Here is a 14,445-nt window from a genome sequence, read left to right on the forward strand (position 1 = left end):
GGGGCCTTGGGTACCACGTGCATCTTTGCTGCCTGCACATTGGGCGTGGCTCCAAAAGGGACTGCCAGGGGAAAGGCTAGGTCACTGAAAACGCCCTTCCGCGGCCCCACCACATCCTGTGGAGCTTGGGCTTGAACATCCAGAGCTCACAGACTCCCCAAGAACAGAACAACACCCGGGGACCCACCTCTGCGCGGAAGCCTCGTACACGCCGCTGTCCCCAGCCACGGACTCATCGGACACTGCAGCGGATACACAGGCCACTTTCAGGCCACACCCTGGGGCCACACTTGCAGCTGTATCAGGCAGGGGAAGACGAAAGAGGAAAATGTCAAGTTCAGAAATTCTGACCCGCTTTCCTGATGGTCCCAGTGAACTCCAATACCTCTGAACACTCAAGAAAGGTCCTTCTCAACATGTGATTTCATGTCTGTGATGGCTAATCTTGGTTGTCAACTTGACCACATCTGGAATTAACTAAAACCCAAATGGCTGGGCACACCTGTAAGTGATTTATCATTATTATTATTAATTAAAATTATTTGATGAGGAAAGATACACTTTTAATCCAGATCTTTGAGATGGGGAGATCCACCTTTATTTAATCTGGACCACATCTTCTGCTGGCAGTTTATATAAAAGAAATGGAAGAAGGAAGCTTACTCTCTCTTTGCCTGTTTGTTCTTGCTTTCGCTGGCAAGTTCATTCTTCCTCTGGCGTTAGAGCCTACTTATTTGGGAATCTGGGGTGTACTGAAGACCAGCTGAGACATCCAGCCTCATGGACTGAACAACTACTGGATTCTGGGACCTTTGGTTCATAGGCAGCCATTGTTGGGTTAGCCCGTAAGTCATTCTAATAAATCCCCTTTCTCTATATATATACATTCATACATATACATATATATATACACATATACATGCATACATACATATGTACACACACAGACACACACATAGATCCAGGGGATCTGCCTCCCTCTTCTGACCTTCAAAGGTATAGGCACAAATATGATGCATGTAAATACAAGCAGGCTAACCATAAAATAAAATACAAAATGTAAAACTTGCTGGTTTTCAAACATGGCTGTGCCATATGCTGCTTTATGACCCCGGGACACTGACTGAACCCCAGTAAGTTCCAGGCTCCTCCTTTGTGAGGTAAAGATAAAAATACCTGCTTAACAGGGCTTCTGGGGGCACTGAATGTGGGAAAGTCCATAGTATGGAGACTACTAATTCCACATTATGATGTTCAGGGTATGTGTGTATGTGTGTGTATGTGCACGCGCATGCACAAGTGTACAGGTGCGTGTGTGATGTATAGATATATGTTCAGTCCCAGAGATCAACTCAAGTGCTGTTCCTCAGGTGCCACACCCCTTGTTTTTTTGAACAGGCTCTGTCACCCCTTTAGAGTAGATTAGTTGGCCAGCAAGTCCCAGGGATCCACGTCTCTGCCTTCCCAGTGCTGGGTTACAAACACACACTGCCCACACTGGCTTCTTTTCATTTGTTTAATGTGAATCCTGGGGGTTGAACTCAGGCCCTCATGTCTGTGAAGCAAACACTTTACGAGCTCCTCAGACCTGGTGGGTTTTGGTTTTTAAGACTGGGTTTTGGTACGTAGCCAAGGCTAGCTCCAAACTCCTGATCTTTCTGCCTAAGCCTCCTGAGTGCTAAGACTGATTACTAGCCAGAGTCACGGCGCCCAGAGAGTAGTATTGTTTTCTAGGTCCTCCCTGAATACCTGGGACAAATTAACAGCCCTTTGCTTCTTAAAAGAAAGCAAGGGAAGTCATCCTCCCTTCATCCATAGTCAGCTCCTCCTCCTCTCCCCCATCCTCTCCTCAGCAGAAGTCTCTGGCTGGGGTTCTAATTGGGCTCTTGGCACATGGTACACATTTCCTCTATGCCCAAGTAATGGGCACCTGTGGTGTGCTGGACCCACTGCCAGGTCCTGAGCTACAAAGGGGAAGAAATCACATCTTGCCATCCGTGAAGGCTAGTTCCAGGTATTTGACCCTACAGCCAAATACTCCTAAGCACTGATGCCTGGCCAGGCCCCGGGGCAGATGGAGTCAACCACCCAGGGGCTTGATCTGTGGTGTGCAGAGACTGGGGTTTCGGCAGGCCAGTGGTGAGGAGAGCCTGGGACGCATCAGGCGCTGGAGATGAGGAAAAAGCTTTCCCAGCCTCATGCCACACCTGCTGAGCCCTGGGGGAGACTTCCCACCTCCAGCCCCACACATCCCCACCCTCTGCTAAACCACTTAAGGAGATTAATTTGTCTGCTGACTGAACAGCAGCACTAATCTCATAACCTGCTTAGTGGCTGAGCTCGGCCTGGCACTGCTCACAGCAGGGGAGGTTGCTGGAGCCGGTGGCGTGAAAGAAGCACATTGTCACCTCGTGCTATCTCTAGCCCTGGAGTCCCAAGACCACTGTCGGGGAGGGGAGGGTCTCTTTCCAGGACCTGATTGGAGTCTGAATGTCCTGATGTGGCCCTGGATCCCGAACAAAGACTTCTCAAGCCGAGGCACAGGTTCTACCCACACCCCCTTCTCTCTGGGGATCAATTTGCTGAGGCTTGCCACCTGCAGTAAGAGGAGGCTTGTTTTTATTTTTGTTTGAGAGAACTCAGCGAGATGCCCTTCCTGACGAGGGAACCCCAGGGATCTCTCTGTCCCTCTTTAAAGAAATGGCTGACACTCAGAGTCTTTAGTTAACCGGGAAGCCTCACCCCGCCGCACCCCGCACCCTCACACACTGGATCCTAGGCATTGGCAATTCCCGGCACAGCAGCCACGCTACTGCTCATTCTAAAAAAAGACAATACACACTTCACAGAGGTTTGAGGTTTAAATGGATAAACTTATGCAGCAGGACCCGAGCCTTGTATGCCTTGACCCAAACACAAAAGCCAACACTGTTTATTGTTGCTAGGACACCGAAGGCGCAAGGTGGAGCCCACAAGTGAGCTTCAGGAGCACTCTGCTGCGTCATGTCCGGGTGGGGCTAGCAAGTATCAGGACAGTCACACATGTGTAGGACACTGAACATCCAGGGATGGGGCTCTGAGACAAGAAAGACCTAGCTTCCGGGGCTAGCTTGTGAGGGCAACTCCGGCCAAGGGATGTTACCTCTTGGAACCTCAGCTTCCTCATCTATGAAATGGGCAGAGAAGAAACAACCCATGTTCTCTTTTTTCTTTTCTTTTCTTTTCTTTTTTTTTTTAAATACAACACATCTCAGATAAGTGTGGAGAGCTGCAATTTGTTCCGTGACAGCTGCTACAGTTTCCTTCTCATAAAACTAGGCTGTCACTTCACCAGCAGCACCCAATCTGAAGGCTCCCAATCGAATCCTAACCAACTCCAGAATGTTCTTTTCGATTGCCTGAAGAAAAGCAAATCCTTCCCAGGCTCCCCAAGGTCACATGGGTCCTTGCTATCATTAGTATAAAATCCACACCCCACTACCAGGTCCTGTGTGATCAGGATGCTGCCACTGAGTGCCATAGCTTCTCAGCCCGGAGTTATGTCCACTACTGTGATCCCAAAGATTTCACTCCCCCCTGCCCTTTTAAATTAAATTTCTTATCACCGTGTGTATAGGTGTGCATGTGTGCACGTGTGGAGGTCAGAGGACAACTTTGGGGAGTCAGCGCTCCTTTTACTGTGGGTTTAGGGTACTGAACTCAGGCTGTCAAGCTTGGGCAGCGAACGCCTTTACCCACTGACCAGCCCATGTTTTTATATATTTTGAGGTAAGATCTCAAAGCTTCCAACCAAACTGGGCACACCTTGGAGGCTGACTTTGTACTCCTAATCCTCACGCCTCTTCCTCCTACACGCCGAGATTGTAGTTGAATGCTGCCACACCCCCTTACACTCCCCCCCAGTGCACCCCCTCCTCCATCTCATCTCTATCCATTCTGAATCAGCCGTCCCACCGCCATCCAAAGGCTCTACCACATACCCTGCTGTGTTTACTTCACATGCTTCTGTCTGGTACATCGCATCTAGTGGCTCCTCCAGCTGAACCCACGCTTTTCCAGAGCAGTGTCTATCATCTACACGGAACCTCAGCAACTAAGTTTGCCATACGACATATCCATGGAAAGCTTAGATGAATTAATCCATTAGCCCAGGACCTGGGACTCATTTTACTAGGTACTAAGTATCTGTCGAATGAAATCCACCACAACAAAACAAAACTCTAGCCTATTACCTAGCACATTCTGCATTTGTCAGTATCTAACAATCAAATAAAGACCCAGCCATAGACAGTAGTCAGGAATGATCACAGGAATCCCCTTGCCTCCTGGTTCCAAATAACGACACTGTACTCCTTACCTTGGCCCAATGGCTTGCCCTCAGGTCCTGGTTCCTCCAGCCGGTATCTCTCCCGGGCGCTGCTGCCGAGGCTCAGCTCACAAAGAGTGGTACTCAGCTCTGTGTCTTCAAACTCCAGCGGGGTCAGAAAGGCATCTCCAGCCAGGAGGGAATCAGTGATGAGAGGGGAGCAGGGAGGGGATGGGGAGGACAGAGAGGAGCGTGGTGACAGGGAGGTCATGGATTTTGGAGTGCCAGACAGGGAGCGCAAAGCCTGCAGGCGGCTGCCTCCCTCTGCCTTCTGTGTCTTGGCCACTTCATCTTCATGGATGGTGGTGATGCAGCCTGAGGGCCGGAAGCCTGTGGCGCCCTCCAGGAGCAGCAGTTCCACTTTGCTCTGGAGCTCCGAGTCCAGCTGCTCGAATGGGTCGTAGTAGAGGTCAGTGAAGCTGGCTGAGGTGGAGGAGTCCAGGCTAGAGGCAGCCAGGGAGCCCCGGCTGGATGTGAGTGACCCAGGGCTGCTGCCCGAAGACAGTGACTGCATGCTGCTTGAGAGGCTGGGGACAGGGAGAGGAAGAAAGGGATGGTGATGGAGTGAGGTGGCCACAGGGCACCCCCCCCCCCCCAGGCTCTGGAAAACACTTCGGGTACCAATACGCCTCCATCTTCCTAGCCCACTTGACAGCCTAAGCTGGACCAGGGACCCAATTTCACTAAGGAGAAAATAGAGATCCCAAGAAAACCATGGACCCAAGGTAGCAGAGCTGGGATGTGGACCCAAGTTCAGTCTCTTGCTGTGTATGTCAGGCTGGCCTCAAACTTTTGATGCTCCCGTTTGAAGCTCTGAGTGATGGGATTACAGTTGGGAGCCACACACCTGGCTTCCACACTTTCCTTCTATCCCTGATGTCATGTTGCATCGTTACTGAGATATTTTTGTTTGTTTTCTTTTATTGATTGATGGATTGAGATGGGGTCTCACTGTGTAGCTCTGGCAGGCCTAAAACTTGCTATGTGGACCAGGCTGGCCTTGAAATATTTCTTAATATCTTTCTTGAAATGAACTCCCACTTTTTTTTTTTTTTGGATATGTTGCCTAGGCTGACCTTGAACTTACTATGTAGCTGAGGCTGGCCTTGCAGGTGTACACCATCACATTCAGCTCAATTCAGCATTTTTCCCCCCCAAAGATAGGATCTCTCTATGTATTCCTGGCTGTTCTGGAGCTTTCTATGCAGACCAGGTTGGCCTCAGAGATCCACATGCCTATACCTTCCAAGTGCTGGGATTAAAGGCATGTGACAGTATGGCCAGCCTCACTTCACTTTTTTTTTTTTTTGAGACAGGGTTTCTCCGTGTAGTTTTGGAGCCTGTCCTGGAACTCACTCTGTAGAACAGGCTGTCCTTGAACTCACAGAGATCCACATGGCTCTGCCTCCCGAGTGCTGGGATTAAAGGCATGCGCCACCACCTCCCGGCCACTTCACTTTTTTAATATGTTAAATTATTTAGCTTAAAAGGAGGCCTTACATCCTAAATGTCCATTGAAAGGCAAAGTATCTATTGCTATAAACAGGAAGAAACCACTTTTGTTGGGGATTGGGGGGGGGAGAAATTTAACAATATACTTCGGCCCTCCAGGCCTACTACATGCTGTAGATGTGGGCTGGCAGGCAGGAGTGATATGCTTTCAGACACATGGGCATCTTCCTGGGGGCATCTCTTTGTGCACAGTCCCAAGGGATGGAAGACCACAGCCAGCCACCCTGGCCAAGCCCATATCTGCTAGAATAACCACCTTCTACACTTCTCATAGTCAAGGAGGATCGGTGAAGGGCAGCATGGAGCTGGGCCACCTCCTGGCCATCACCATGGGAACAGTCACCACCCACCACTCACCTTCTCAGCTGAGAGTGCAGAGTGGCCACTTGCCGAGTGGCTTCCTCCAGTTCTCTCACCAGCTGATTCCTCTTGCTGCTTAACTTCAACCTGGAGGAAGAGAAGCCGTGAGGACGATGCCCCAAAGGGATCCAGTGCTCCAGGTTCTTCCCCTCTCGATCTCCAAAAGGAAAGCAAGGTCTGTGCCCGAATAGAGGGACACGCCAAAGACACATGCACAGGAACTGCAAAAGCATCTTACTAGGGTGTCGGGAAGAGACACAGCCTGTTTATATATACATTCTACAGTGACTGTGTTGCCACCCACCACGTATTACAGACTAGGAACCTGAACACGTTGCGCCGATTGAATTCATAATGTTATGTGCACGTGAAGATTGATTCTAACCGTTTCACAAATGAAGAAATTGAGGCCCCTAGTAAATAATGGAATTAATGGAAGAATTAGGATCCCAAATACCATTCCCTCCCCCTCCTCTTTCTGTCTCTCTCTTCCCTTCTTCTCCTCTCCCGCCCTCCCTTCTCCTTTTCATCAACTATTATTTGCTGAGTACCCAGGTCACACCAGATGCTGTCCCTGGCGTCAGGGACACAGCCGTGCGGGAAAAAGAACTCATTGCCACTCTTACAGAGCATGGAGGGTGGAAGACAACAGGATCTAATTAACGCAGGGTGTGACAAGGTCCAGAAGAATTGAAAAGAACAGAGGAAGGGATCCTTAATTTAGACTTTGAGCAAATGGCTTCGTGGCCAAGATTTCTGGCACCCACCCTCGCCTGTGTCCTGGGTTCCCAGGCTCAAAGCTAGATCACTTTCCCAGGCTCCCTTACAGTTGGCCGAGGCACACGAACAACTTCTAGACAGTGGGATACGAGCTGAAGCCATGTGTATCAGGCTGAAGTGTTTAAGGGAAGTGTCTTCCCCAGACTCTTCCGACTTTAAAGGGGAGGTAGAAAGGCTGAGGGCTCTTCAATGAGATACTATATGGGGAAGAAATAAACTTCAGTAGTGTTTATCCACAGAGATTTGGGGCTGTTTCTTACAGCAGGTGGATCCCCTACTAGTAAGGAAATTTAAGGAGTTGGGAAGGAAGTAATACTTTTTTCCTAGATGAAGTGGCTGAGATTCACCCTGCTGTGGGGTCTCGATGATAAATTTCCATGTCCAGGTGACTTCCTGCTACTCTCTGCCACCCTGCTGGAGAAGGAACTGACTGATCCTTGCTCCCTGGACTCAGGAAGGCACCATGAGCTCAGCCAACCCTGCCTGGGGCCTGAGGGCAAGGGCTGGTTTCCACACAAAATCCCACCAAACCAGGCTGTCTCTCTACCGCAACAGCCAGGCCTCTAGCACATGAGACCAGAGGTGGCTTTAGACACAGCTCACGAGCACAGAGGGCACGCTGAGCTTGTCACTGGGTAAGTGAACCTGCGAAATGACTGACAAGAGAACCAGAATAGTAAGCCGCCACCACCGCCACCGCCGGGTAGGTTGACTGGCCTTGGCACAAGTCTTGGCCAACTCAATCTCTAGAGATCCCCTCCCAGATTCTTGCCTGGGGCTGCTGGGACCAGAGAGCAGGCTGGCAGATGGGGTCTGTAATGAACAAACCACAGAATTCTCAACGGAACGGATGAGGCTGTGCCACATCCCATCGCTCTCTAAGAACAAAGCTCACAAAGGAGGAGAGGTCTGAGGTCAAGAAGTGGAGCTCACGGTGTCTACAGAGTGAGCCTGGGAGCAAACGCAGGTCCCCACTGGAGCCTGGGCGGGACAGTGAGGGGACTGTCGTGGGGCTGCCCTGACTTCCTGAGCGCGGCAAGGACAGCCACGGACAGTAACATGCAGTTGCTGCGGTCCTCTCCCAGCGGCAACAGGCTTAGCAGGCCAGATGGCATGTGAGTGATGTGCCCGGCACATACTGTGAAGCCATGAATACATCAATTGTGGAAATGGGCAGAAGACCCAGGGGGTGGGGGCCTGAGTGGCCACAAGCTGTAGCTTGGCACCTGGGGTGCTGGTTAAAAATGCAATAGCCTGGGCTGACTGGTCCCCAGGGTGGGGCCATGGTGACCACGATCTAACAAGCATCCTGTGTGACTGGCTGCACACCAGCTCTGATGCACGGTTGAAAGCGAGAGCGAAGCGTGGGATCGTAAAGGATGCGAAGACAGTTCTAAAGGAGAAAGAAAAGAGGGGAGGGAAGGAGGAACGTTAAGAAAGGCACAGGGGCGCTAAAGGGAAGAGGAAGAGAGAGAGGGGGAGGGAGGGAGGGACGGAGAGAGAGAGAGAGAGACAGAGAGAGACAGAGAAAGAAAGCAGGACTCTAGAGGCCCAGCACTGAATACAGACAGCAGGGATTAGAATCACGCGGCTGGAGAGTCATCAGTACTCTCCCCTCGGCCTCTCTCCTTAGACCCCTCTCAGGGCACACAGGGCATCTTGCCCCCGGGCTCACTGCCTTCCTGACTGCTGCATTCCCCCAGGACCTCTGTGTGGCTTCGTTCTTCCATCGGAGCTCCTGGACCTTTGAGAGATGGGGTTGAAAGCAGTACCGAAAGGCCCTCTGAGTGGGCAGCTGCCTAAACGGAGTAAGGGCTTGAATCACAAGCTTGGAGGCGTCTAATCCCAGCTCTGTCACTGGGTGATGTCAAATGAGCCTCGATTTCCTCATCTGCAAAAGAGAGGTTGCTCTCCAGTTTCAGGACAGAATAGAGGGTCTGGCACACCTGAGGGGTGCCTCAAGGAAATTCAAGTTCTAGCTTCAGGAAACGAAAGCGTTCACAGCAGGGAGATATCTCAATTCACAGTCTGGTCCAATGCCCAACTGCAGACTCCCGATACTCGGGGCCTCTGCCTTCTTTTCTCTCTATGAGGCAAACGAAGCCCATATTGGTCAATAGTTTGCTCAGGTATCTCTTTTGACCTAGCAAGAGTCGAGTAGGGTTGTGAGCGGTGTGTTCTCTCCAGCCAAAGGCTCTCAGGGACAGTCACTGGATCTAGTTACAGGTGAGAGTCCAGGCCCTGGCACAAAGGTCCAGTAAGCACCTGCCCAGGCCACCCACCCGTTTATACTTTCAACAAACACTAAAGGCACAAGACATACCGACAGAACCCTTGTCCTCAAAGGGTACAGTTCCAGGGGAAAAAATCAGCATAGTGCCTTTGGGCAAGTGCTTGAGCGCTATAAAACAACAATTATTCAAGGTCTGCTGTTCTCCTTATACTAAGTTGGTGATGGGTCAGAGCTGGCCAGCCATTCCTGCTAGCAGAGGATAGAAGGCAAGGGGAGAGATTTTTGGATGTCCCAGTTAGTAGTTCTGAGAATGTGCTTGTCCAGGAAAGATTGGCCCAGTTAGCAATCATGGATTCTTTGAGGCCCCCGGTGGGGGGAGAGGGGCAGGGCAGGGCCTGGACAACCATCCAACACTAGTGAACACAGAGCTTACTCAGTCGCTAGGATGCTGCGGCCAGCTGGGCACTTTAGAGGTTAAGGGTTACAGGGCTGAGTCTATGCAGAGCACACACAGGCACCAGACTGCTTCTCCTAAGGCACGTGCATGTTCTGCTGCTTTACAAACTAGGCTTATGCCTAGCATGGATGGGAAAACAGATCCCCTCACTAATTCCTGCTCCCGAACAATTACACACATTCGAAAATCACAGTGTGGGTGTGTGGGTGTGTATATGCTGGTACAAATATTATTAAATCATAAAAAAAAGAATGAAATGCTGTCATTTGGAGTAAGATAGATGGATCTGGAAGATGTTCTGTTAAATGAAATAAACTGGGTACAGATAAACACTGCATGTTCTCATTTTAGAAGCTACAAAAATCAATCTCATAGGAACAGGGAAGAACCAGGGTCACTGGGAAGGCTAGAGGGAGGTCAGATAATGAATCCCGAAATACATTCACATGGGAGAAATTAGTTCTGGTGTTCCATATTGCACTGGACATCTTATTTCAAAACAGCAGGAAGAATCTGAAAGCTCCTAAAACAGACATGATAAATGTTGACAACAGAAATGCCAATTATCCTGGGGGGGTCATTATTCAAGGTGGACATATGCTGAAAAATCATCCTGCTTTGTAAATATTGACAGGCACTATTCACGTTAATATAAAAAGTGAAAATGAAGAATCACTAGCTTCAATCCTGCACTCCTTAAGGAGTAGGCGGGGAGATGTTGCTCAGAATCTGCTATGGACAAAATGAAAATAACCAAAAGAGACTCGCAGGTTATTAGAAGAGTGTTTCTACTCTCCCTCCTCCCTGCTGTGATCCCAGTCTCTCTCACACACACATGCACACTCACTCTCCCTCCTCCCTGCTGTGATCCCAGTCTCTCTCACACACACATGCACACTCACTCTGCCTCCTCCCTGCTGTGATCCCAGTCTCTCTCTCACACACACACACACACACACACACACACACACACACACACACACACGCACACTCTCCTGCATCAGACAATCTATTTCCTATGGTCCTAGAAGCTGGAAGGTCTGAGGTCAAGCGTCTAGCAGATCTGGTTGCTGGGAGGAGTCCCTTTGTGACTGTGGCGGATTGGATGAGAATGTCCTCCATAGGCTCGTCTGTCTGGATATTTGGTTTCCCACTGGTAGAGCTATTTGGGGACACTGAAGAGGTGTGGCCTCACTGGAGGAAGTACCTCACTGGGGACAGGATTTGGGAGCTCCAGGCCTGGTCCTCTTGTAGCTTGCCCTCTCCACGTTCTGCTTGTGTTTCAAGACACGAGCCCCCCCCTCGGCTTGCCATGCTCCCCTGCCAGGATCAACTCCAACCCTCTTGAACCGGAGGCCAAAATAAACTCTTGCTTCTTTAAGTTGCCTTGGTCACACTGCTTCCTCGCAGCACCAGGAGGGTAACCAGCACACTGATTCACTGACAGCGGCCTTCTCACCCTGACCTCAAACAACAGTCATCTTAACTCCGGAACGCTCCAGATTGCCACACATGCAGATGCCATGCTACAGGGCAGCCTTCAAAGAATGAATGATAGCTGGAATGAATGAGTGAGTGGATGGATGGATGGGTGAACGTTTGGGGACTAGAAGATCTCCTTTAAATACAACTCTCTACTTGGTAATGTGGGAGTAGGGGTCGCAAGGAGCACCAAAGGAAATACAAAGAGTCTGAAACAGGTCTCAGCGCCACAGATGAGGTTGGCTCCCCATCTTCTTTATGGTTTACATTGTCAGTATTTGAAAATTAAAAATCCAAGTGATAACCTTTTAAAGTTCACTGTGGTGCACAGCTCAGTAGTAGAGCACTTGCCTAGCATGTGTGAGGCCCTGGGTTGCATCCCCAAGCACTAAAAAAAAAAAAAAAAAAAAAAAAGAAAAAGAAAAGAAATATAAGGACCACGGGCAGTACAGAGCCCATTCTCCTGCTTGCGGGATCCAGGAGATGGCGCCCACTTTAGACAAGCCAGGGTCAGTGCCCTCCAGACTGACAGGTCTACAGCTGGGGGGGGGGGGGCGCATCAAGCATTTCCACCGTCTGCTTGGCCTGCAAGCATTCCAGTCAGCAAGCCCTGTGTGTACCACTGGTCTTCAAATGTCAGCCCCTCAGGATGTGCTGAAATCGGGGGGCGGGGGCGGGGGGGGGGGGCGGGGATAGCAGCATAGCCTGGATATGACTCCAGATACCTCCATGGACAAGAAAGCATTCAGATGTTCAAGACTGCATATAAATAAAATAGTATCTGTATATCTGTATACATATTCTCCTGTATGACTTATTATTATTTTAGTGTGTGTGTGTGTATACACTTGTGCCCAATTTTTCCTCTCCTTCCACCCTGTAGGTCCTGGGGATTGAACTCAGGTTGTCAGACTTGGTGGCAATCACCTTTATCTACTGAGTTCTCTTACCTGCCCTCCTTTAGGCCTTAAATTATCTCTATATCATGCTAACACAATGTAAGCATTAATTATTTTTTTTTTCCCGAGACAGGGTTTCTCTGTGTAGCTTGGGTGCCTGTCTTGGATCTTCTTCTGTAGACCAGGCTGGCATTGAACTCACAGAGATCCACCTGCCTCTGCCTCCTGAGTGCTGGGATTAAAGGCGTGCACCACCACTGCCCGGCTCTTATTAGTTTTTAATCTACTCTTCCAACATTTTCAATCTGTGATTGGTTTCCTGGATATGGAACCCAAGGGCTGACTGTCTAACATAAGAGAGAAAACATCACCAGACATCCCTTGCCCCAAACACCCACACCGTGATTTCCAAATGTGTGTATGTGTTTGGGAGCAGGAATAAGCAAGGGGATTCATTTTCCCCACGATACCAGGTACAAGCCTAGTCTGTAAAGCAGAAAGGCTCACTGTGTGAAACCTGTGAATTTGCCATCACATAAGAGACCAAGAATCACTAGAACACTATCCTGGGTGATCAAGTGCTATGGGGCTTAACTTCAGCGAGCAGACACCCTTCTGGGAGCTTCCCATGTGAAGTACCAGGGTCCTGGTGCACACGAATGTAAGTCATCATTTCTGAGGTGGCACTCTGGAAGGCTAACATCACTAAACGTGGGTGCTCACCAGGTTGCTCAGGTATCCCCACCACGACCCCTAACTCCTGGCCCCTGCTGGGCTGCCGGATCAGATTGGCATGCTTTCCTTTTTCCCTGGGCCCATGGGACACATCTCTTCACCCCAGACCCACCTCTCTGTCAGCGCCTTGCTCTGAGTGTCCCGGGCTGCCTGCAGGTCCTTCTCCAGTCGCCTCCGGGCCATCTCCAGCTGCTCCACCTCTCCCTGGGTCCATTTCCGGGGGCTGATGAAACGCATCTCCTTCAGCAACTCCTCCTTCTCATTGATGAGGATCAGTCGGTCCCTCTCCGAGTCTAGCACCCCAGGCCAGGCCTCACTGTCGAGTTTGGCCAGCTGGATTTTGAGGTTGGCGATCCTAGGAGTTGAGAAGGTGAGTGTGATAGACGAACAATAGCGTTGTAGGAACTGGACAACAGGTGGTTTTTCTAAAAACATGAAGTACCAGGATCTAGGACATCCTCAGAACAGACGTGGACAGTTCCTGCTTTCTTTTTCATCAGGTGCCAGCCTGGTGCCGTAGAGACAGGACACCACGGCAGGCAACAGCTTCTTACCATGAGCTCTGGGACACCCTGGAGGAGGTGCTCATATCTCTGAAGAGAATTATAAGATCTCCCTCCTGGGATGGTGGCTGAAGGTTTTGTATACATGCGTGCGTGCGTGCACACACACACACACACACACACACACACACACACACACACACACACACACTCAAAGCATAGTATTTGGCACACAGTAAGACCTCAATCAATGTTTCTATGCTACTACTACCACTGGGTGGACCACTAATCAGTTAGGTAACACTGGGAAAATGTCCTGAGCCTTGGAGACGAGGGAAGCAATTACTTATCCTCCAGAGTGGGTATGAAAACCAGTGGTGACGTATGCAGTATGCCGTGTATGAATGGTGCCGAGTCATCAGCAAGGGGAATCACTGAGCTGTTGGCTACCTGTGTGCTCTCACTTCCGAGTGTGGTAATGGTACTGTGAGAACAGTCATGAAGTTGAGGTTCAGAGACCCTGAGGTAGGAGTTCTGGCCTTGACTTTTATGATGGAAAGAATCATTTCTTGGGGGGAAAAATCATTTGAGGGGCTGGGTATACTTGGAGGCTCTTTGCTTTCACATACACAAGGCCTTGGTTTTATTGTTATAAAAATCATTTTGGTATCAATATATTCTAGCACAATGCCTGGTCAACTGTAGGTACTTATTGAACATTATGGAAAGCAATTAGCATCCCTGAATCTTAACTTTTCTAAGACCTAGTATCCTCAGCTGTAAGGTAGAGACAATGATGGTAACCAAAGAGCTAAGAGCCCCACATGAAAAATTTGTCAAAAGAACTCTGTATATTGCCAAGCGTTCTACAGACATTGGATATTATTCTTGTGTGAGTGTTTCTATACACCTCCAAAAGCAACCTTGCCACTGTCTTTTAGGATCTAGCCTCTGCAAAGTGCTTTGAGGTCTTGGGCCCTAGTATTACTGAATCCCTACGGGGCAGACACAAAAGACTTATTGATCTCACTGGACAGGCACCAATGGCTCGCTCAAGATCAATAATCACCACAAGTGGCCAGTCCTTGTTGTGAGCCCAGACCTCTGGACTTGACATT

The 14,445-nt window shown here is 49.7% G+C and overlaps 1 protein-coding gene across 2 annotated transcripts in view; it reads right to left on the bottom strand.

The window, feature by feature from the left end:
• Nucleotides 1-14,445, bottom strand: part of Wwc1 (WW and C2 domain containing 1) — a 153,033-nt gene that overhangs the window by 31,222 nt on the left and 107,366 nt on the right. For both annotated transcript variants that reach the window (XM_006971635.4, XM_016005155.3), the window contains exons 9-12: nt 12,937-13,179; nt 6,236-6,325; nt 4,358-4,893; nt 188-296 (exon numbers count right to left, since the gene is read on the bottom strand). In XM_006971635.4, the coding sequence (XP_006971697.1) occupies nt 188-296; nt 4,358-4,893; nt 6,236-6,325; nt 12,937-13,179 (978 nt within the window). The remainder of the gene's footprint in view (nt 1-187; nt 297-4,357; nt 4,894-6,235; nt 6,326-12,936; nt 13,180-14,445) is intronic.

Source organism: Peromyscus maniculatus, chromosome 8 (assembly GCF_049852395.1).
Source record: "Peromyscus maniculatus bairdii isolate BWxNUB_F1_BW_parent chromosome 8, HU_Pman_BW_mat_3.1, whole genome shotgun sequence".
NCBI lineage: Eukaryota > Metazoa > Chordata > Mammalia > Rodentia > Cricetidae > Peromyscus > Peromyscus maniculatus.